Source organism: Urocitellus parryii, chromosome X (genome assembly GCF_045843805.1).
Source record: "Urocitellus parryii isolate mUroPar1 chromosome X, mUroPar1.hap1, whole genome shotgun sequence".
In the NCBI taxonomy this organism is placed as follows: Eukaryota; Metazoa; Chordata; class Mammalia; order Rodentia; family Sciuridae; genus Urocitellus; species Urocitellus parryii.
Window position 1 is genome coordinate 102,146,620 of NC_135547.1, and position 23,496 is coordinate 102,170,115.

The following is a 23,496-nucleotide window of genomic DNA, read 5'->3' on the forward strand; positions in this document are numbered from 1 at the left end:
ACCAACAAGTCTTCAGGAAGCCATGGGGCCTGTGGGGAACTGATGTGAGTCAAGAAGGCAGCACCTTCCCTAATAAAGGCAGAGAAGAGAAATAGGAAGAGCCCAGATCAGATAAACAGATGTGTTCTAAATGTACATCTGGCCTGTAATCTATATTTCAGGCCCTGGGAAAATCCTGTCACACAGATGACCACCAGTACACTAGTTAAAATTGTACTTTAGCCACTATGATATTCAGACCTGATGGCCTATTAATATGATGATCTAGGTTTCCTTTGTAAGATAATTTTAAAAAATAATGGCTTGTAAGCCGACTTCTCAATTACACAGCTTTGATCCCTGGTACTGACACATGTGACTTATGTAGTCTCAAGTATTCATAAGAAGCACTGACATTGTAGTACTAGAGTGATCCTAATTTTACAGAGGCCCAGAATTAAATTACAGCAATTGGGGGTGAGGTTACAAGTCATTGTGCCTCTCCAACTCTTGAGTTTCCTTAAGAAAAACATTTTTTTTTTCCTGCCTGAGTCCTCCCATATACAATAGTAAAAACAATGTTTTTGTTCTGAAAACTAAATACAAAATTAAAGATGTCAGCTACTGCTGATGAACGGATAGGCTAAGAATCAAATAATCTATGAAAATGATTTTTAGAACAAAAATATTGCTAACAATAGAGAATGCAATGTAGAAGCAACAGCTTCAACTTGTTATTTCTGATATGAATGGGTGTTCTATAGGTTATATGAGGAAACAAGACAAAGGGTTTGCTAAAATCAATTTAGTGGATGCTCTGACCTGTATAACTCTAAATCATCCAGTGGGGGAAATGGTTTAATGAAAAGTGAAGATTCATTTTGCTTGTAGTTCAGGAAATTTATGGGTTTCAAGAGAAATACAACTCAAGAGACAGAAAATATTCCATCATCATCTTGCCAGGGTTAATGCAGGAAATAGTAACATTAGATTAGGTGTTGAAGGGGAGTTTCTAGGATGTGTTTAGAGATGGCATCAAGGAAGACTAGGAAAGGGGCATTTTCATGGCATGAGCTTTAAAGTTGTTGTTTGAAGGAGGAAGAAAATGAATGACATAGAGTCTCAATAGTGAGGAGATACCTGCCCCAAAGATATATAGGTCTAGGTGGTCTGTGGAGTCCTAAGGATGACAGAAAGTTTAGTATCCTTTTTCTGAGGCTTTCAATGTTGACAGCACCCAGCCAACACTCCTTTATGAATTTTCAAATGTCACCTAAGGAGGTGTTATTACCTCTGGTTAAGAACTATTGGACCTACTTTCAAAACTCATTTTCTTGCCCTTATTTGCCATTGCTTGAACTATATGACTCTTTCAACTTGTAAAGCCTTATACACATTTACACAAAGATTACTGTTATATAATCCCAGCAATCTCATTTTAAGTTGGCATGGCTTCCAGAAGGTTCTTCTTCATTCAGTTATTTTCAAGACTTCTGTTTTATTGATTCACATTTTTAACCATGGATTCTTTTGTTCAAACATTTACATTGAAACACAGGTGAAGAAATGAAATGAAAATAGTGCTTCATTGCTTTATCACTAAGGGTTTGTGTGCATTTTGATGGAGAAGAGGGTTAGGGTTTGGAATAGTGAAGCACTATTTAAAAATGACCATCTTTGGGGGCTGGGGTTGTGGCTCAGTGGTAGAGTGCTTGCCTAGTATGTGTGAGGCACTGGGTTAGATTCTGTACCACATATAAATAAATAAATAAATAAAATAAAGGTCCATGAACCTCTAAAAAAATGTTTAAAAAATGATCATCTTGGGGCTGTGAGTCTAGCTCATTGTAAGCGCATATGCTGATCATGTCAAAGCCCTGAGCTTGATCTACAACAGCAAGAAAAAAAGAATGATCACTTATCTCCTCTGGAATGTGGCATTCCTTAATTTATACTAGCCAATAGTATAAATTAAGGAATATATATATACACACACTATAGCTGACAGAGCCAATGCTGGAGGTAGGAATAGGAATGTTTAAAAGCTTTTTTAGGGCTGTTGGTATTGAATATATATCTGAGCAAGTCTGACTTGTTTATTAGCCTAACAAAATTCAGAAGTCCCTGAATCTGAGGCTCATAAGACACCAACCTGGAGTAGGGATGTGAACAAGAGTCTAGTCTCTATTGGGATGGGACTAGAGGGAGGGGAGGCAGGAGCTGAGGCATCTTACCTAAATGGCCACCCAGCCCACTAAGCACTGCCAAGTGTAGTAACTTCCTTCATTCTTCACTGTCATTGTATAAACATGTATCCATGTGTGGGTATGCAAATGTTTTGGTAAATCAGAGACCATGATATCAATTTTGTAGTACTGTAAAATTTAAATTATATAATTTTACATATGCTAAATAGTAGGCATACGATGAACATTTATTATTATTATTGTGTTGTTCTTAGATGGGGCAGACAAGGGACTAAAGAAACTGTAACGATCATGAATAATCACTAAGGTGGGCTGATAGTGGAAAGAAATTATTTTCTGGTTTTTTTCTTGATAATAATATCATTAACCATGATAGAAAACTGTATCTGGGGAAATATCCCTTTCTATATGTTTATGACAAAAATATGGCAATCATTCTCAAAGGTAAAAATAACTGTATTCGGAAAATTGAAATAGCTGCTCAGATAAATGCTGACTCTAGAGATATGATGTTAATGCATAGAGGAAAGAGAGAAGATTTCTGAAGGGGAAAAGTTGTCATTAAATTTTAAAGGGTTTCTAGAGGTTTTAAAATACTTTTTGCTTTCCATCTGGAGCATTTGAAAGCTATTTATTTCAGTCAGTGGAAAGTCCTTGAGAAAACTGCTTACAAAACAATTTCATCAGTTTTTTTTATATGTCATCATTTTTTAAAGGATGGTAGTTTTATTGTTATTATTGGGAATAAATGGATACTCAGCTGTGGTGTAAGATAGTTGATGAATTAAAGATGGTTTAAACAATGTAAGCCGTATGAGTCCCAAAAGATTTCTTAAATTACATGTATTTAATGTGTGTGTTTATAAAAAGGTACACATAAAGCCCTATAATTTATTTTTGAAAATCAGAATCCTTGTCCACAATAGATATTAATTTTACAATATGAAAATTTCTATGTAGCATGATGCAAAATGACTCTTCAAAAACTGGTTAGTTCATACAATTAGGAATCGATTTCTAATTCCTATAGTTTAGCATAACTGAGTTGTAATTAGTGTTTATGGTCAGAAGATGGCACACTACTATTTCTTAAGATTTACAACATAGACTTGTGTAATTCATGTTCTGTTCACTTTAAAGAGAAGTATTTTTAATGCTATCACAAATGACAGATGTGAGTGAAAAATAAGACAGAAAAAAGAAAATCAAATTTCTCAAAAGTTTTACTTATTACTAATCACTTATGTGCAAATAAAATTTTTAAAATAAGATTAACAGGTAAGCTGTTTTGATACTTGGTAATGTTTTTATCCTTCAGAACACTTTGTAGCTCTAAAACATGCCTAAAATTGCTTGACAAACAGTAGGCCTTTTAAATATTTAAAACATATAAAGTGAAATGTATTCCTTAAAGTATCTTCTCTTTCCTATTGTCCTAGGGACATTGTGTTTTATATAATTAATTTAGGATACAGAGAAACCACCATGGGGAAGTGGTCAAATCTTGAATATGATTGCATCATTCTGTTTTCTTATCTCATCTTTTTTCTTTCTTCTATACTCCCCACTAGTTTTCTAGATCTTCAGAATGACCTGAGATTTTTTAATACCTACTTAGGTATAGCCTACCCAGGATTGGAGTGTAAGCTAAATATATTAAGTAGCTTATTTACAGCATTGGATCTTTAAAATAAGTTCAAAAACAGATCTGACATAGGGAAGTGGGTAGTTTCCAATTATCCTAGAAAACTGACCTACAAAAAAACCCCATCCTTTTCTGTGATTTGCATACCATTATCTGAGCCTTGCCACTCAAAGACTACCAGCTGGTTACAATATTCAGAAAGAATCTAGGGAGAGTATACTGACTTAGGAAAAGCTTAAAATATTCAAGTAAGCATTACTTGATTACCATAGCATGCTCATATTTTCCTTAACAATTTCACATTGAAAAAGGTGGCCAGTGTTCCCTTTTTTATATCCATGTCAACATAGTGACTCTCTGGTAACCAACTGAATGTAACTAAAGTGACACTGTGGAACTTTTGGTATCTATGTCAGAAAATGCCAATCATCTCCTACCTGGTTCTCTTGGAATAAAAACTGTGGGAAACCAGTCAAGATGTCCATCCAATTACTGGGGACAAACACAGTAGAGAGTTTATGTATAGATACTATTGCTGACAGCCCCAGTTCAGCTTTCTGACAACAACCAGTATGTATTGCCAGTTGTGAGAGTAAGCCATTTTGATCACCCAACTCTGTCAAGTCTTCAGATAACTGCAGACACGGTCAACATGTTATTACCATTTGCATGAGGGACCCTCAGTCATTAAAATATACCAAAAATGTTCCCCAAATTTGCACACTAAATGCACTTATTGAAGATAATTCTATTTACTGTTTAATATTTTTTTAAAAACTCATTTTGATATCAATATTACAAGGGGTACGATATTATATCCTCAGAACCAAAATTGAACAAAATAAAAATCTATAGAAAATATTCTGATAGAATTTTTGGATTCTCTGTAATACTAAGCAGTTCACTCAATATAAAAGAGCTCAAAACAAAAAGTCAGTATTTTTCACATTTTTGAATGCATTTGTCCTACATGACTTTATATACTAGAATTTCTGATAAATGCATTCATTCCCTAGGAAAATGTTTATGGAAATGTTTATTGAAACAAAATATGTCTATTTTTGTTTTTTATTGAGACTTTCTTTGAACTTAATGTTAACAGAAATGCATCAGAATAAGAGATACATGCTACTTCTAATTCTAACAAAACATTTAAGAGAATGTTAGTAATATTAGTTATAATGAACCCAGAATGATTGGATTGTAATGAAGCAGAATGACTTTCTGTTTCGCTTCTTTCATAAATATATACTGTCATATTTTCCTTTTCAGTACATTTAAAAAATTACCAAGGCATAAGGAAGCAGATCTTATTGTTAGAGACTGAATCATATGTCATAATTTTTTTTCATTTTTTCATAGTGCTCATAAAACAAATCTCAAAGACATTTAAAAAATCAAGATATCCAATGAAAATACAAAAATAAATTGAATAGCAATTTGAAGAAATTGACTTTGTAACTGCCTCATGTTTCTCAAAAGGCCTACTGAAAGTATAAATTTATGCTCTGAGGGGAATCAAGAAAGCAAGAACTTATTGTTGTGATAAGACTGAGTGAGAAATAGATACAATCTTGACCTTTCATTATAGGAAATAGGAAATAGTAGGTTCAGCATATCTGCAAAATATCTATTATAGTATAAATAGTATAAAATACTAAAAGTCTACCCAAATTAGGATGATATCCTCAAAATACTGGGAGTAAAAATAATAATGGCATCTAAATTAAATTATTTAGCAGGATATAACATGCTATTGTTCTGTCCTTTTTCTGATAGTAAACATGGTCCTTGGTCTGTGTCTCCAATTAATTCAATGCAGGCAATTTCTAATTAGATTTAGAGACAAAGCAGAATAATGAAAATAATTTTTCAATTTAGACAGAAATAATCATGGTGAGATCTTTATTGGGAGTTTTCCTTTGTGAGTTCATACAAAAATTTGAGACTTTCCTTTTGATTGTAATCTTTTATAACTAATGATTGCATTATTTAATTGCATCTGTCAGGAGCAATCAGAAGTGAGGTGATTAAGGATGAAACTTTGATTATTTTCAATTCAAATGATTTAGTTCATATGTTTTCATTAAAATAAGTGCAGAATAATATTATAGAGTGATTAACAAGGACACAATATAACTCAATTATTATGAATTATGTGTATTATTTGCTTCCTACAATGAGACAAAAGAAATATTTTACTCATTAAAGGTCCTTACAAGTTATGAAATGAATTCACATTCTCATGTTTTAGATGGAAACTATCTTGCCTTTCTTTTTTTTTTCATCTTTATATGAAATTTCTGTTGTAGAATATTTAAAACAAAACCCTAGTCCCAAAGACTATGGGAGAAGCCCAAGTGTGACGTAAGCTATGGGCACATATGGAACTAGATGAAGGAATTTGATTTCCAGCCCAAGAGATAGGTTTCTCTGAGTAAACAGTATGGTATTAAAATATATGGCCCAACAAAGAAGTAGAAATTCATTTTTATACTCTGAAGTACACAGAAAATATGTTAAACCTGACCAAGTTAGGAAAATTGTACAGGCCAATGAGTAAAGAACATTTAAATTACTAGAAGAGCAGAGTTCTAACCATGTTCATAATGATGTTTACTTAGAACTAGTTAACTCATTAAATATTTCTGTGGATTACATTAGATAATTAACTTTGAAAAGTTTCCAAATATATTGATATGATTCTTTGTTACAGTAAATAAGGACACAAATTGTCATATCCTTTAAAAATATGACAGATATTTAAAAATGATTTTAGAAACTTTGCAACATCTCTGAATAGAAACAGCAAACTGTTTATGCCATTATTCTCTATAAATCTAATAAACATATTAAGTTTCTTTTTGGTCTTCAAGGCAAATTTATATTCAATAATCACCATGGATACTGCCCATTTATTTTTTCCTTATTATCATAGAAATGAAAGTATTTGGGGATTTCCTTCTTACATAGCAGAATTATTAAACATCCCTTACATGTCTGGCACTAAACTAAATAATCCCAGTCCCTTTCCTCATTTAATTCAGTTTAATGATGACCACAAACAGTATAGACATTATGTGGCACAATACATCATCAACAAATTTCTGAAAATTAAAGTGAAAGAAACTTCTTGAAAGATACTGGAGAAAGATGAAATGTTACTTATAGGGGAGCAACAATTTGAATGGCAGATTTCCTCTCATAAACCAAATGCCGGTAGGAAGTGCTAAAAGAAAAGAACTCTGAATCATGAATTCTGTATTAATGAATTATTAATTTAAATTAATCAATTAATAATTAAATTATTATTAATTGTTGTGATTCTTCAATAATGAAGGGAAAATAAAAAATAACCTCAGATTAAGGAAAGCTAAGAGAACATATTATAAACAGAACTAACCTTAAAGAATAGTTAAGGGGTATTCTTGTAAGTATAATATGTCAAAATACACTCTCATGTATATCTAAAAAGAACAAATAAAAATTAAAATTAAATTTAAAAAACAGTCTGAAGTAGAAAATAATTAAATGAAGATGGAAAGTGGATAGAACTTCAGAAGGAAAGAAAAGTAATGGAATGCATTAAAGAAAAGCATAAAGTAAAATGGACTATCCTTTCCTCATGTTTTTAAAAGCATTTGAAAACTGAAGGGAAAATTATAGCATAATCGTGCATGGTGTTTGATGTATATGGTGGAAAAATTTAAGAGATTTACATTTAAAAAGTGGAAGGGTAGCAGGGCGCGGTAGCACATGCCTGTAGTCCCAGAGGCTCTGGAAGCTGAGGCAGGAGGATCAGGAGTTCAAAGCCAGCCTCAGCAACAGCAAGGTGCTAAGCAACCCAGTGAGACCCTGTCTCTAAATATAATACATAATAGGGCTGAGGTTGTGGCTCAGTGGTCGAGTACCCCTGAGTTCAATTCCTAGTAACCCCTCTCCAAAAAATGTAGTAGGGCAGAGGGAAGAAAATGGAAGTGAGGTTTTCACATTTCTCTTAAAGCAGAAAAATGTTTATAGCGGTAGACTGTGATTTGTTGATCATTAATATTGTAATACTGACAGCAACTGTTAAAAATACACAATGAAATACATTTAAAGCACTATAGATAAAAAACAGTAGATTCTAAAAATTCTTCTGGTAACCAATAATAAGGAAAGAAAAGGAAAACAGCAATAAGAAAAAAATTAACAAGCAGAAAAAGAAAACTAAAGTGGTGAAAATAAGACCTAAAATATTAATAATCACTTTAAATCTAAATGATGTAAATGGACACAAATACAAATTAAGAGATAAGTGGATTTAAAGATGATCAAATTATAGGCTATTTATAAAAAGTAACCTAAAATATAATATTATAGGAAAACTGAAAATATAAGAATGAAAAATGTATACTGTACAAATATTTATTTCTAAAAGAACAGAAGTGGCTATATTAATATCAGTTAAACTAGACTTCAACGCTAATATATTTGTCAGAGAAAGAGGGACATTATAAGATGACAAAAGAATAAATATACCAAAAAGACACAGTAATCATATATTTTCATTCACCCAAAAATTAGAGCTTCAGACATGCATATGGCAAAAAAGCACTGGAAAAATAAATAAATAAATTTACAATTACATCCATGAATATCAACACCCCTTTTTCATCAATTGATAGACTTATTAAACAGAAAATCAGTTAAGGAAGCATAAGAACTGAACAATACATCATCAACCAGCAGGCTCCAAGAGATACTTGTAGAACACTCTATCTTCTATTTTGTTTATTTATACTTCTACCCATAGATCTGTCTGCTGAAATAGGTTACTTAGAAACACGAATAATTAAATTTATGCAGAGTATGTTTTCTAACCACAATGAAATCAAACTAAAAATCAAGAGAAAGACAACAGAAATTTTAAGATTGTAAATTAAATGAAACTCTTCTAAATAACCTGTGTGTTAAAGAAGAAATCTCAAAGAAAGTAAAAGGTACATTTAGAACTGAATGAATGTGAAAATACAACATACCAATGCCATAAAATTCAAGTAAAGCAGTACCTAAGGGGAATAATATACTAGTAAATACAGTAGGAAAAAGGAAAGTCCACAAATTAATAATCTAAACTACTTCAAGAAAGTAGAGAGATCAAAATAAATCCATAGAAAGTAAAAGAAAACAAAAATAAGAGTAGAAATCTATTATAACCCTAACAGAAAAACAATAGGAAAAAAAATCAATGAAGCAAATAGCCAGTTCTTTAAAAAAGGTCAATAAAATTGACAAACCTCTAAGATGACTAACAGTGATAAAAGAGAGAAGCTATAAATGACCAATTTGAGAAATAAAAGAGATTGCATAGTCTCTGCAGATATCAACAGAAAAATAAGAGAGTACTATAAATAAGTCTTTACACAAACTACCAAACTCTCCCAATATTAAATTAAAAATCTATTAAAGTAATTACATCATAAATTTTAGAAAGCTTCTGAAAAAAATCTTCAGATCCAAATGATTTCACTGACTAATTCTAACAAACATTTCTAGGAGAATCATATCCAATTATAAACATTATCTTCCATGGTATAGAAAAAGAGGGATTATTTCCTAAATATTTTTTTGAGTATAACATTACATAAAATCAGACGTAGAGATGATAACAACAGCAACAACAACAACAACAACAACAGCTAAAAAAAGAACCACAGGCTAAAATCTCTCATGAGGTTAAGACACTAAAATCATGACCAAATTATAGCAAATGTGTATCAGTGTATAAAAGGTAATGTGTACCAAGAGCAAATGGGGTTTATGCCAGGAATACATGTCTAGTTTAAGATATATTTGCAATTCAATCAGTGTAATCCACCACATCAACAGACTACAGAAGAAAAATGGCAAGATATTATCAACTGGTGCAGAAGAAACATTTGGCAAAATCCACTAGTCATTCTTAATAAAGTCTTTCAGAAAATCAGAAATACTAAAACTGAAAACTGTTTCCCAAAATCCTAATCTCTTGTGCCTGAGAATATGACCTTATTTGAAAAAAGGGTCATTGCAGAGGCAATCAATCAAGATGAAGTCATTCTGAATTAGGGTAAGCCATAATTCAATATGACTGGTGTTTTTATAAAAAGAGAAGGGGCTCAGAGAGAAACACACAGTGAGAAAGTCATGTGACTATGGAGGCAGAGAGTACAATGATGTGTGCACAAGCCAAGGAATCCTAAGGATCACCGGCAACACTAGAAGCTAAAATAAAGGCATAGACCAGATTCTTCCCTAGAGTCTATAAAGAAAGTGTGGCTCTGCCCAAGCCTAGATTTTTTTACTTCTAGTTTCCATAACTGTGAGAAAAGAAATTTCTGTTGTTTTAAAGCCACTGATTTTGTGCTAATTTCTTACTTTAGCCCTAGGAACCCAACATGGAGAAAAACGTCCTTGACTTGATGAAAATCACCTACAGCTAACAACTAATGGTGAAAGGCTGAATGCTTTCCAACTAAGTTGGAAAGAAGTAAGTGATGTCTACTCTCATCACTCTTGTTCAATATAGTACTGAAAGTCCTAGCCAGTACAATAGGCATAAAAGGAAAAACAGTCATACATATTGGAAAATCTGTGGGAGGCATGAATGTCTATATAGGAAATGCCACAGAGCACAAAAACAATGCTTATAGAACATATGATTGCTTCACAAATTCTGAGGATATAAAGCAAACACAAAAATATCAATTGTATCCTCTCTGAACTAGCAATAAACATGTGAAGACTGAAATTAAAAACACAATGTCATTTACACCTACTCCAAAAATGAAATGTCTATCTATAAATGTTGAAAACTTATACAGGATTTATAAGCTGAAAATTAGGAAACACTGATGCAAAAAAAGTCAAAGGTCTAAATAAATCAAGAACTGTACCATATATGGTATAGTTTCAGAAATATAGTAAATACATAGTTTAGTGAACTAATATATTAAATACTATAGTGGAAATTATAAATATCAGTAATTTGATCTATGGGTTTAATACAGTCCTTTCAAAGTAAAGAAGAAATTTTTTAAACAGACAAGCTTATTTTTTTTTTTAAAGGAGAGAGTGAGAGAGAGGGGACAGAGAGAGAGAGAGAGAGAGAACTTTTTTTTTTTAGTATTTGTTTTTTAGTTCTCGGCAGACACAACATCTTCGTTTGTATATGGTGCTGAGGATCGAACCCGGGCCGCACGCATGCCAGGCGCTTGAGCCACATCCCCAGCCCCAAACAGACAAGCTTATGTTAAAATTTATATAGAAAGGTAATGGAAATAAATAAAATAAATAAATAAATGAGAGGGAATCATACTACTTGAGTATAGCATTGTCAGAGGATAAGTGGAACAGAATTGAAAACCCAGAACCAGATCAATATAAATAATTTTTGACAAAGTAGCAAAATCAGTTTCATGGAGGAAGGACAGTCTTTTTAACAAATATATTTTTTAAAATATTTATTTTATAGTTGTAGTTGGACACAATACCCTTATTTATCTATTTTTATGTGGTGCTGAGGATCTAACCTAGAGCCGCACATGTGAGGCGAGCGCTCTACCACTGAGCCACAACCCCAGCCCTTTAACAAATATTGCTGAACATTCATAGAAAAAATAATAAGCTTCTACTTCAAACACAACCATACATATATGATAAATTCCATTATTGTTTTAAGTTTGAAATAATTTTTTAAGCAAATAATTTTTTAAGAAAGTTTTTGGTATTTAATGCTAAGAGTTCTTAGACAATGACTACAGAAGTATGTTACAAAAAGGGGAAAATGATAAATTGGACTTCATACAAGATTAAAATCTCTGGCATCCCCAAAATTCTGTTAAGAGGTTGATATCAAGAATTATAAAGAACTTTCAAAACAACAGTAAAAAAAAATCCAACTATGAAATGGAAAAAAGAAATGAGTAGATATTTCACTGAAGAGAAGATACAAATGGTGAGTAAGTACATGAAAGTGTGTTTGATGACTTAAAATTCCTTTTTTGATAAATAGTAAAGATCTTATTATGCTCTATAAAAACAGTAACAGTAAGAGCTTGTTTTGCTTAGATATGTCCCAGTTTACTTTGCAGAGAGCCTAATTATGAATTGAGTGCTTGATAAATAAAATTTTTAAGAAAGTTCAAGTTCGGAAACAATGAATTTTATGGTCACTCTCCCTTGTGTCATTGGTCTCCAAATGAAACAGGTAATTATACATTTTGCTGTCATTCATTTGTGACCAAAATGTATAGAATGCTTGTACATATACAGTCCCTTTGGCAAATTCATTTTGGTGGCAAATATAGTGCACAGCTGTAGTCATCAAGAAATACAGGCATTCAAGTAATCAGTTTTATAAAAAAGAGAAATAGTAACTTTAGTACTTTTTTCTCATATTCCTGTTTTTCAGGTTTTGTACAGATCACTATGACCCAGTAATATGAAACCCTTATTTCTCCACTCACCAAAGTTTAGCTCTCTGTGTTGAGTGGACAATCTTACTCTTATTTAGAAGGGATCTGGCTCTTTGCTTTCTTATTGCTATATCCTGACCTATTTTCTCTGCCATGCCCTTCTGCCGTGATATTCTGTGTCACCTTGGGCCCAGAACTATGGAGTTGTCAGACCATGGACTGAACTCTGAAGCTATAAGCTAAAATAAACTTTTCTTCCTCTTAAGTTGTTCTTGTCAGGACTTTTGGCCACAGCAAAGAAAGAAGCAAGAAAGAAGCAAATTGGCACCGAGACATGGGATTGTTGCTTTGACTAAAGTGACCATGTAGTTCAGAAGACTTTGGAGCTGGTTTGTGGGGTGGGGGGGGGTTTGAAAAGTTTAGAGACGCAGGCTGAAGAAGCTTTAGAATGTTGTAGGCAGAGCTTAGTAAGTCGTTCTGGTAGGAACTCAGAATACCAGAATGCCAAAACATATTACTGTGACAGGGAAAACTGGGCTCATGAGATTTCAGAGGGGGAGGACTCTATTGCAAACAGGACTACAGCCATTCATGTTATGTTCTGGCAAAGAAATTGTGTATATTTTGCCCATATCCTGAAACTCTATATGAGGCTGATTTTAAAGGTAATGGACTAATTAATTTGGTGGAGGAAATTTCAAGGGAGCACAGCATTCAGGGATGACATGGGAATTGCTAGTTGCTTTAGCCAAATTTACTGTCATAATCAGGAGCAGAAAGCAGAACAGAAAAATTTGAAAAACTTGCAGTTTGGCCAGAAAAGTATAAGACTAGTGATTTGCTAACGAAGGAACTTGTGGCTGTTAAAGAGATTACAGTCACTAACTTTGCCTAGCAACAATAGGAAAGATGGTTTGAGGGCATCTTGGCAAGACCACACCCATTTTAGGCTCAAAAGTGTAAAAGTAAAATCTTTTGATAAGAGCCCATGTAGGCACTCTGTTTGCACAGGGGGTCACGGTTTCACTGTGATCAGCCACCCAGGTACTTAGAGGCAATTGCATCCGTGGTCCCAGAAGGTCTGGCAACTGCTTGAGAAGGTGTCAGAACTTGGTGTGAACAACATGGTGCTAAGTCTGAAGGCATACAGAATGCTGAAAGTCATGAAGGCTTCCACCGAGATTTCAAAGGAAGGCCTGGAAGGCCAGGAAAAGTGCAGCAGAAATAGATTTCCTGTGGGCTGCCTGTGAGAGGGTAATATGTGAAGAAGTGAGAAGGAAGCCAAAGTTGCAACAGAGACCCCTGAGATTAAGAAAGGCCAGTAACGTGACATCTGCTGAAGAAAGAAGTAGGAATGGAGCAGAAACAAGACAAGAGAGAGGCCATGTGGACTGCAACAAGTAAGGACATAGGGGCAGAGCTGCACAAACTCCTTGAAGAGAATATCACAATGCCATTTGCCCTAGATACTTGAAATGGAGCTACAGAATTTGTTTGCCCAGCTGGATTTTGGTATTATTTTGGTCTCATCCCTTCTGTATGTGCTTCTATTTCTCATGTGGAATGGAAATGTTTATTTTGTGCCATTATGTATTGGATATATATAACTTGCTTTTTTTAAACAATATTTTTTTAGTTGTAGATGGGCACAATGCCTTTATTTTATTTGTTTATTTTTATATGGTACCAAGGATCGAAACCAGTGCCTCACACATGCCAGGCAAGCATTCTACCACTGAGCTATAACCCTGGCCCCTGTAACTTCCTTTTGATCTGTATAGTAGAAAAGAGCTAAGAGTTTCACTCATGTCTCAGAAGAGATTTTGGACTTGAAATTTTGGTAATGGTGTAACTTATGTTAAGACTATGGGTAGTTTTGGAAATGGACTTAATATATTTTGCATTGTGAGATGGGCATCAGCTTTGGGAAACCAGGGGTGGAACATTATGGTTTAGATATGAGGCATCCCATGAAAGCTCATGTGTGAGACTATGGAAAAATTTTCAGAGGTGAAACGATTAGATTATAAGAGTTGTAACCTAATCAGTGAATTGATCCTCTTAAATGGATTAAGTGGACCGCAACTCCAGGTAGATAGGGTGTGACTGAAGGAGATTGGTATCTGGGGGTATGCCTTTTCTCTGCTTCCTTGGCACCACGCTCTGAGCTGCTTTCCTCTACCATGCCCTTCCACCATGATGTCATGCCTTGCCTTAGGCCCAAAGCTATGGAGTCAGACTACCATGGACTGAACCCCTGAAACCATGAGTCACAATAAATTTTCCTTAAAAAAAGAAAGAATCTGACTCACATGAACTCTGTAGTAAAGTAAAATCAAAATAATTAGCAACAGATCTTAGTACTTTAAGTACAAAATCTCAGGGAGCATTCATATGCAACTCTAGTGTAATTTAAAATATACAGAATTCTCTTCCACTGGACTGGATGAGGTAAACAAATCCTCTCCCCCAGTAGTAACTGTAAGATGAACAACCATTAAAAACAACAATTTCAGTACTCTGGAAACTGACCAAATGTAAACAACAGACTGAGAGGTACTTTTTCATGAAAACTACTGAACTTCAGATAAAAACAGTGCAAGAAATTATATGTGAAAGACCACATATTATGTGGTTTCATTGATATAAAATATCCAGAAAAGGCAATGCTAAAGAGATAGAAAAGAAATCAGTGTTTGCCTGAAACTAGGTTTGGGAACAAGAGTTGGCTACAAAGTGAATCTGTATAGGCTACCCAAGTATCTCTACTTAGTTAAACCATTTGATTTCCCAATACCATTAAAATTTACTGAAAAATGATCCATCTATCTTTGAAATAATATATTGAAACATCTTTTGAAAACAAATAGAAATATTATCTTAAATTCAAATGTCTAATTATTTACCTTTGCTTCTCTTTTCTAATCTTCCCAGTGTAGACTCTATATTCCAAGTTTTAAATAAATATTTATGAAATCTATAAAGCTTTGAGTCACAGCAGCAATACCACTCTGGCTTAACCAGGAAAACATGACCTATAGGATTTTCTATCTTAAATTTCATTCCACAATTCAATATAAATTACATTAATAAAACCAGTTACATATTTTTTGCTTGATATATTACCTTGTCTGACTTGTCAGTCTAAAGTCAGTAGTAGATTCCTTAAGTAAACCAATTCCTTCAATGTCAATGACATCATCCACTTCAGGCTTAGTAGCAATCAACAGCATGGGAAACTTCCAGATTCCATCTGTTAAGCACTCTATTTTCAGTGTAATATGAGACCTTGAATATAAAAGGAGATTTTAAAAGCTACTATAGAAACACAAGAGAACAAACATAGCAAATCAATATCTAAGATCAAAATGTAAGCAAACTTTGAGGTTTCAGCAAAAGCACTGGGTCATGTAATTCTTACATAATGCAGATGACTGTTAATTACATTTTAGAAATACTTTGTAGATAATGTTTAGATTGTCATTATCCCTTTGAGGTAATTATTTTGTAGCACATCTTATCTGGTGTTTATTTATGTTCTAAAAATCAGTAGTTTATGCATAAAGAACTGTGCAAATTTTTATAACCACCATAGAATATCATAGTACTTAAGAATGTAAGGGTAGATTTGGCAAATGGTTTCAAGTTTTATAATAAAATTCCATTTGGGAATTTTCTGTCAAAATGAATCATTGTCAGAAATATGGTTTGTTAATATCTGAAAAGTTCCAAATTAATTGAATCTTTTTTAAAAGTAAAACTAATTGGTAAAGATCACATACACCCTACTGAATAGTATATCATTGAAAGGCAGTTAAGGAATAAAATTCAAAAGATAGACTTTGAAAGCATTTGGCTATGGTGAAGAGTGGAGAGAGAGGATAGCAGTTGGAGTTGAACAATGGTTTTGTTTGTTTGCCTGCCTATGGTGGAAATGACTCAAATATGCAAGAATGTGGTTGCAAAATCCTAATTCAGGATTGAAAAATGAAATCTCAAACTGCTTACCTAAAAGTGTCAGAAAGGACAGCACTGGAAACTCTTTTCCTTTGTAAGTAGGTGTATAAAATTGGTTAGTCATTTTGGGCAGCAATTGGTCAATATTTTACCAAATTTGAACACTACACACAGTAAACCAGCAATTCCACTCAGTAATTTCCCTAGAGATATGCTTCCAATAGTTCAAGTGATATGTATCATGTTTATTGCTGCATTTTTATAGCATTGTTTATACTGCCAAAAAAGTGGGAGTGGCTGGGCACAGTGGTAGCATATACCTATAATTCCAATGATTCAGGAAGCTGAGGCAGGAGGATCACAAGTTCAAAGCCAGCTACAGCAATTTGGTGAGGCCCTAAGCAATTTAGTGGGACCCTGTCTCAAAATAAAAAATAAAAAGGGCTGGGGATGTGGCTTAGTGGTAAAGAATCCCCAGGTTCAATCCCTGGTGTCAAAAAAGAAAACAGTGGGAGCAAAAATTTAAATTGTTCTTTCAATAGGGTGCTGGTTAAAAAAAAGTACATTATATAGAAAAAATGGAATACTACGCAGTATAACTTAGCCAATGTCTAGTGATATATCATTAAAGTTAACATATCTAAAATATAAATCCTAAATGTATACTTCTCTAACACACTCTTGTTATAGAAAATAAAACTATATTCCTCTCTTTATATTGTTTTCAAGACTTAATTTTCACACTTCTATTTTTTCTGTCTTATAAGGAAGAGAGAGAACTTCCATAATTTAGAGCTATTATTTTATTTTGGTTTTTCATATTTTACTATGTCTCTTCCAGTGAACTGTCACAAATATATTTCAAACAGGGAATGGTAGAAATAAATGAACACGTACTGATGTGTATAACACACAATTGTTAAGTTACATCAGATTACCATCCAACATCATCCATTCATTTTATGAATGATGTATACATGTTTTCCTAAATCAATTCTCCAAATATTTGTCCTTCAATAGTTTCCTATTGTTTCTAGCATAAATATGGACCTATTGCATCAAAACCCTAAATGATAAGAACTCAACTACTCTTTCCAATCTTATTTCCTCCTTTGCTCAATATATTAGAGAAGCATTGGCCTTCTTACTATTCATTGCTCATGCCAAAAATTTCTTGTTTCATGTCTTCTGCATTTATTCTTTCCTCACCTTAAATGCTCTTCCCAGCTGTTATCAGCCATAAGATTTTAATTCAAACATCACTTCATAGAAGCCTAACAATCCCCCTTGTCTGAAGCAGATCTTTCAATAGTTCTATTTACCCTATTTATTTCCTTCTCAGGACATTCTGAAATTAGCTTGCTTACTTATACATTTATTTCTGTTATCTGTCACTCTCACTGAGTAAAACACTCCAAAAGTGCAGGAATTTTCTTTGTAGAAATTAAATGATTTTTTAGTAAAGTAATATACATACTCAAATGACTATTGCTGAATACTTCCATTCAACAGGTCAATTCTTTGAGTTAGCATGAAATTACCATGTCAACATTTTAGGGCCATGGTAGGGAAGACTACTTAATTTCACAGATGGCACAGATTCATAACAATGTATATATGTGATATCATCTATTCTAAATTATCTCCTCCAAGCTGCATCAGAACTTGGGGTTCTCATTATGTTCAGCTCTTCAACAGGTAAAAGTTTCCAGAAAAATGTCAAGCTAAGATAATTAGTGTTTCTGTAGATAAAACATGACACATGATATAAATTCTCAATTTAAAAAACTGTTTAGACCTGTGTTACATATTCACCAATGATAATATTGTTTTCCTTCTAGCTGTTGCTGAATATTCCATATCATTAAAATAATGAAATTACACAACTAAATATAAAAATACTAGCAAATGAACATATAAAACTAAAAAAATGAAATGGAAAAGAGGGCAATGTCAGCATTTATAGTGCACTATTTTCTTGTAGCTTGCATTTATTACTGCTTCCTGAAAATGATTCTAGTATTGTTTTGTTATTAGAATACATATTCATAGCCACTTCAAATAAATGCATATCTATATCAAATACATAGTTGCAAAATTTAGAGGCAATTAAAGCACAATGTTTTGTTCATTCAGATATTTTGTTCATTACCAAGTTTTATATTTTGTATATATTGATTCTGATCAGTATCTCTGCATTCAGACACAAATAAATCCCTATCTCTGATGTGACATACATATAATATTTATAAATGCTAAGTGTCAGTAGCCCAAAGAGTAAATATAAAGACATTGGATGAGATTTCCTAAAGGGGAAACATCCAAAGCCTACTATTCTTACACATCCACATACGTCTTAGTAACAGATGTGTAATGTTATGGTGTTAAGTGGTAAAGGGTAATGAAAGCAGTTGCAATGTAGAACATAATTTAGGCATTTTCATCATTTGAACTGGTTCTGTTCTAAAAAGTAGCATCAAGAAATATGTTGCCATTGTACATCCCTTGGTCAGTTTCTTTAAAAAAGATATTATAAAATAGGCAATTGTTCTTTTTTGTTAACAGGACACTTTAATGACTTAGAGAGGTCAGTTTCTGAAAAATAGCTTAGACTTCCAACCATTAGACATTAGAATATTTTTCATAGTTTACTAGCTGAAAATAATTTAGCCCCAAACATTTCACTTAATAGCATCAAAGAAGTAATATAATCCAAATATTGAAATATGGAAATAAAAACCAAACATTTAATTTAGTTAGATTAGTTTAGTTAGCAACATTAGATGGTTTAATTAGTTGAGAGTAATAATATTGTTTAAAGAAAAAGAGAAGGAAAGCAGGTTTACCTCAATGGTTTCTTTGGTGTAAATGTCAGATTGAAGACCAATGATATCATTTGGTGTTTGATATTATAACTTTTTTTTATCAAATATAAAGCCAAACAGGATTCCAAGTTAGACTTCATAACTTCATTTTCAAACTCTATTTCATATTCAAATTCACGTAGTTTAGGAATTGCTAGGAAAATCAAGATTAAAATATATTTCAATTTAATTAAATATGCAGAGATTGAACATCAATTTATATATCAACACAAGTCATGCATAGGTATTTAGCGGAAGGGAGAGGCCATAATTATCTAGCTCTGTGTTCATAATGTCTAGTACATTATCAGCTATATAATACTATGTATATTTTATTAAAAGATAAATAAATAAATGCATGAATATAAAAAGTAACATAGAAGACAATTCTTGCCCTTTGTAAATCCTTACAGTTCTGGATTATGGAGTAGGAAAAGCCCAATAGAAATTAATGGTCAATATTAACTATGAAATAAAAAATGACATGAGATATACTCTATATTATAAATGCATATTAAAAGCTATAGATGTGAAATATATAAAAAGATTTAAATTTAATTTAATTCAATTTAAACAATTCCAAAACAGCATCTCAAATTATTAGATCAGAATTCTCAATTTCAGATATATTTCAATAAAAGAGTGTTCTTTATGTTTTAGTCTTGAAATTTAAAGACAATATGTTTAGCAACATTTTTTTTAACCAGCAGGTTACCAGAGGTAACTAATATTAGAGTTTTTTCCACTTCAGAAGAAGAATATCCTAAATTCAAGATTATAATGGAGATAAATGGCACAAATCTGTATTAAATTTACTCTTCATTTACATGTAAGGGGCCCAAACCACAAATCAAGAAGTCTATTGAATGTGGTTAATAGAAGAAAGGTCAAAGAATCATGACTTGACATAATCCACAACTAAGCTCACTTCTAAAGTCTATCTCTGGTGTATAAAGCTATTCCTTATTATATTATTTTAATTCAGAACATATAGCACTTTCTAAGCAATTTTAGTAGACAACACCAGACCACTTTTTAGAAGTACTTAATGTTAAATTTTTCTACTAAACTCTAAATGAAAGCTTGGCTATGAGAGCACACATAAAAATAAATCTCTAATCTCCTAAATTTCTGATTTTCAAATGACCAAAATTATAAATTATTATCCCTGTCAATAACCATCTCTGACATAGCAAAATCAATGTGTCTACATATAATGTGTCCACTTGTTCTGACACTGGAATATGGAAATGTTCCATAGGAATACATAATCCATGCAGAAAAAATAACGTTTAAGAATGTTGAAGTGTTTTAGGAGAGATGAGCTTCCATTTTATTCAAATAACATAATAAAGATTTTTTTTAAGTGCTGGAGCTTGAGATCCAAGGCCTCCTGCATGACAGGAAAGTGTTCTACCACTGAGCTACACCCCCAGCTAAATTTTTCTTTTTTTCTTTTTTGTAAAGCATGTCTTGAATATACTTTCGGCATCTGTTTCTGCTTAATTATTGAATCCTTTCTGGGAATGGTGGTTGCAGAATGAAACTAGGGAATGAGAAGTTAATTTTAGTTTCAGAATCTTTGAACCACCTCTAGAGATCTGTTACTATGGATGTCATAATTAAATTCATAAAAGGTCTATTAGTATAAGATACATTCATGCTTATTGGCTAGGGGACAAAAGGTGAGACAAGGAGGAATCACTGTAAGAAAAGGTATAGTTCTTGCCCCTCCAGAGCTTATGATCAAGGGAAGGAACTGACAGTTACTAATATGAAAGCTAATTTTAAATTATTTCTGTAGTAACTGCTACCACAGAGAAGTAAAGGAGGCTATGAGAGTAATACAGTCTTGGAGACTTGATTACTAAGGATTCCTGTGGAGGAGACCAATATACCAAAACTGAAGGGTGAGTGAGGGAGGAAACTTCTATTCATTGAAGAGATCTATGGGAATTGTTCATGGTGCATAAACCAGGAAGGCCCATAGAGGAAGAATTTATGTGGGTGGAGCAGACAGAGTGGGAGGACCTTGTAAAAAAATGCAGCTAACAAAATAAGCAAGAGCTAGACCATGTTGGGGTTTGGGAATGATCTGAGATTTCTAAGAATGATGAGAGGGAACTGGTGATTATCATCCAATTTCAGATCTTTTCCAACATTTAGGCATCATGTCTTTGCACTTTTTTCATAGATGATTCTTTTGTATACTTCTGAGAAAAATCATTGGATGCAATTGAGAGAATTTGGTTTTCATTTCAAAATGTCATTTGTCAGTGACTCAAAATGTGCCTTCTAGTACATTCTATCCCATAATATCCAACCAGAGTTTTAAATGTTAACAATGGTAGTATCTTATACTTATGGAGCACACATTGAGAACCAGGCATTTTCTAAAGATTTCACATGCATTTATACATTTAATCCTCAAAAAACTCTATAAGATGAATACTATTATTATTTCCACATTACAGCACTCAGATATTTATATTCTTGTCAGAGGATGACAGCAAACAATAGAGACGGAGAAAAGGGACAACTAGTAAGATAGTAAATTAATACCAAGAGCAAAACTCCTTCAACTTGCTGACAGACTAAGCTATGAGCACAAATTTGTCCATTACATTAGGTATACAGGAAAAGTAAGGCTGATGGTATTCTCTCTCTTGTTTTTTTTTTGTTTTTTTTTTTTTTTTTTTTTTTAGTACCGGGCATTGAACCCAGGGGCACTTAACTACTGAGCCTTTTTACATTTTATTTTGAGACAGGGTCTCACTACGTTTCTTAGGCTGGCTTTTTTAAGAAGTTTTTTTAAAAATTTATTTATTTATTTATTTATTATAATTAGGTATATATGACAGCAGAATGCATTTTGATTCATTGTGCACAATTGCATTTTTCTGGTTATACACGATGTAGTGTTGCACCAAATGTGCAGTCATACATGTACCAAGGGTAATGATATCCATCTCATTCTATCATCTTTCCTGCCCCCATGCTCCCTCTTCTATCCTCCCTTCCCTTTGCCCAATTAAAGCTGCCCCCTGCATTATGGCTCAGCATCCACTTATCAGAGAGAACATTCACTTAGGCTGGTTTTGAACTCACAATCCTCCTGCCTCAGCCTCCCAAGCCTCTGGGATTACAAGTATGCACAACCGTGCCTGAAAGGTTGACAGTATTCTTAAGGGTATTCTTATTAGAGCAGGTAGGACAGGAGTTGATCAGAGAAAATAAAGTGAAGAGGAGCAGAGAAAAGCTTTAAAGACTGGAGGCCAATGTGGGCTCACAGGAGTATCACTGAAAAGTTCCTCAAGATATATTTGTGATTATAGACCAAATCTGACATGGGAGTTTACATACAGCATTCGAAAAAGATAGCAAGGTGATTAGCCTAGGGTGAAATGAGACAATTGTGACACACAAATCAGCAAATCAGACAAAAATATAACAGCTTAATTTAAGAACAAAAGTTTTGAATTATAGAACACCTGAGAAATAAAAAGCATGATTCTGATGGACAATTACATAGTGAAACTACTCCTAGATTAAAAAGTCCTATAAAGAAAGTCACTGAACAAATCCCTAGAGAAGCACAAACAACACATGGGCCAAGAACTACTTAGGAAGAAGAAATACAATTACAGGGGATATCCTTCCCAGAGAGAATGATTTGTAATCTTCTAGAAGTGACATTATAAACTACAGTCTAAAAATTGAAGTATGATAATATCCCAGTAGGGTAACATCAATTGATTTATATAATATAGGTATACAAATCCAACATATTAAATAGGGTTTTTTTGAATCCCTTGACAACAGAGTCTGTGTCTTGTTAATTTTGGCATCTTTGGGACCAAGCATAATATCTAGTAGAAAGATGCTTGCTAGAATGTTGTTCAATGATAAAGGTATAAAAGCAACCAATCCTGGTTAATTCAAAGATGAGTATGAGGAGTTCAGGTAGAGAGGTCACAGCATTTTTATTTAACATGGCTTAGTATTTTTATTGGATTTAAAAAATATATGATGAAGATAAAGGGTGGGTGATGGGAAGAGAATGTTGGGGATTCTTAACTACGCCTACTTATCACAGAGAGGCCTATTCACACACGAAAGGGTGAGGGGACATAGTAGGAGGAAAAATCAGCTTCGACCTGTCTCTTCTATCATGACTTGCCCTGAGAGTAAAAGCAACATATTTGACTAGTGAATCCAGTCACTAATGAAAAATGGAAATGGAACATGAGCACATGAGCCAGTATCTCTCTTTCTTTCCCAATGTTTTGAATCTAGGATTCATATTTTGTTTTCCTCCCTCTTGTGTAGATTGTTTGTCTCTGCAGGGAGTCTACAACTGGTCAGTTTGCTATGAATGGAATTGTTACTGTGGAAGGCACTAATAA

The 23,496-nt window shown here is 33.2% G+C and overlaps 1 protein-coding gene across 1 annotated transcript in view; it reads right to left on the minus strand.

The window, feature by feature from the left end:
* Positions 1-23,496, minus strand: part of Cfap47 (cilia and flagella associated protein 47) — a 416,223-nt gene that overhangs the window by 15,892 nt on the left and 376,835 nt on the right. Inside the window, 2 exon segments of the mRNA XM_077793662.1 lie at positions 15,396-15,557; positions 19,073-19,244. Of these exon segments, the coding sequence (XP_077649788.1) occupies positions 15,396-15,557; positions 19,073-19,244 (334 nt within the window).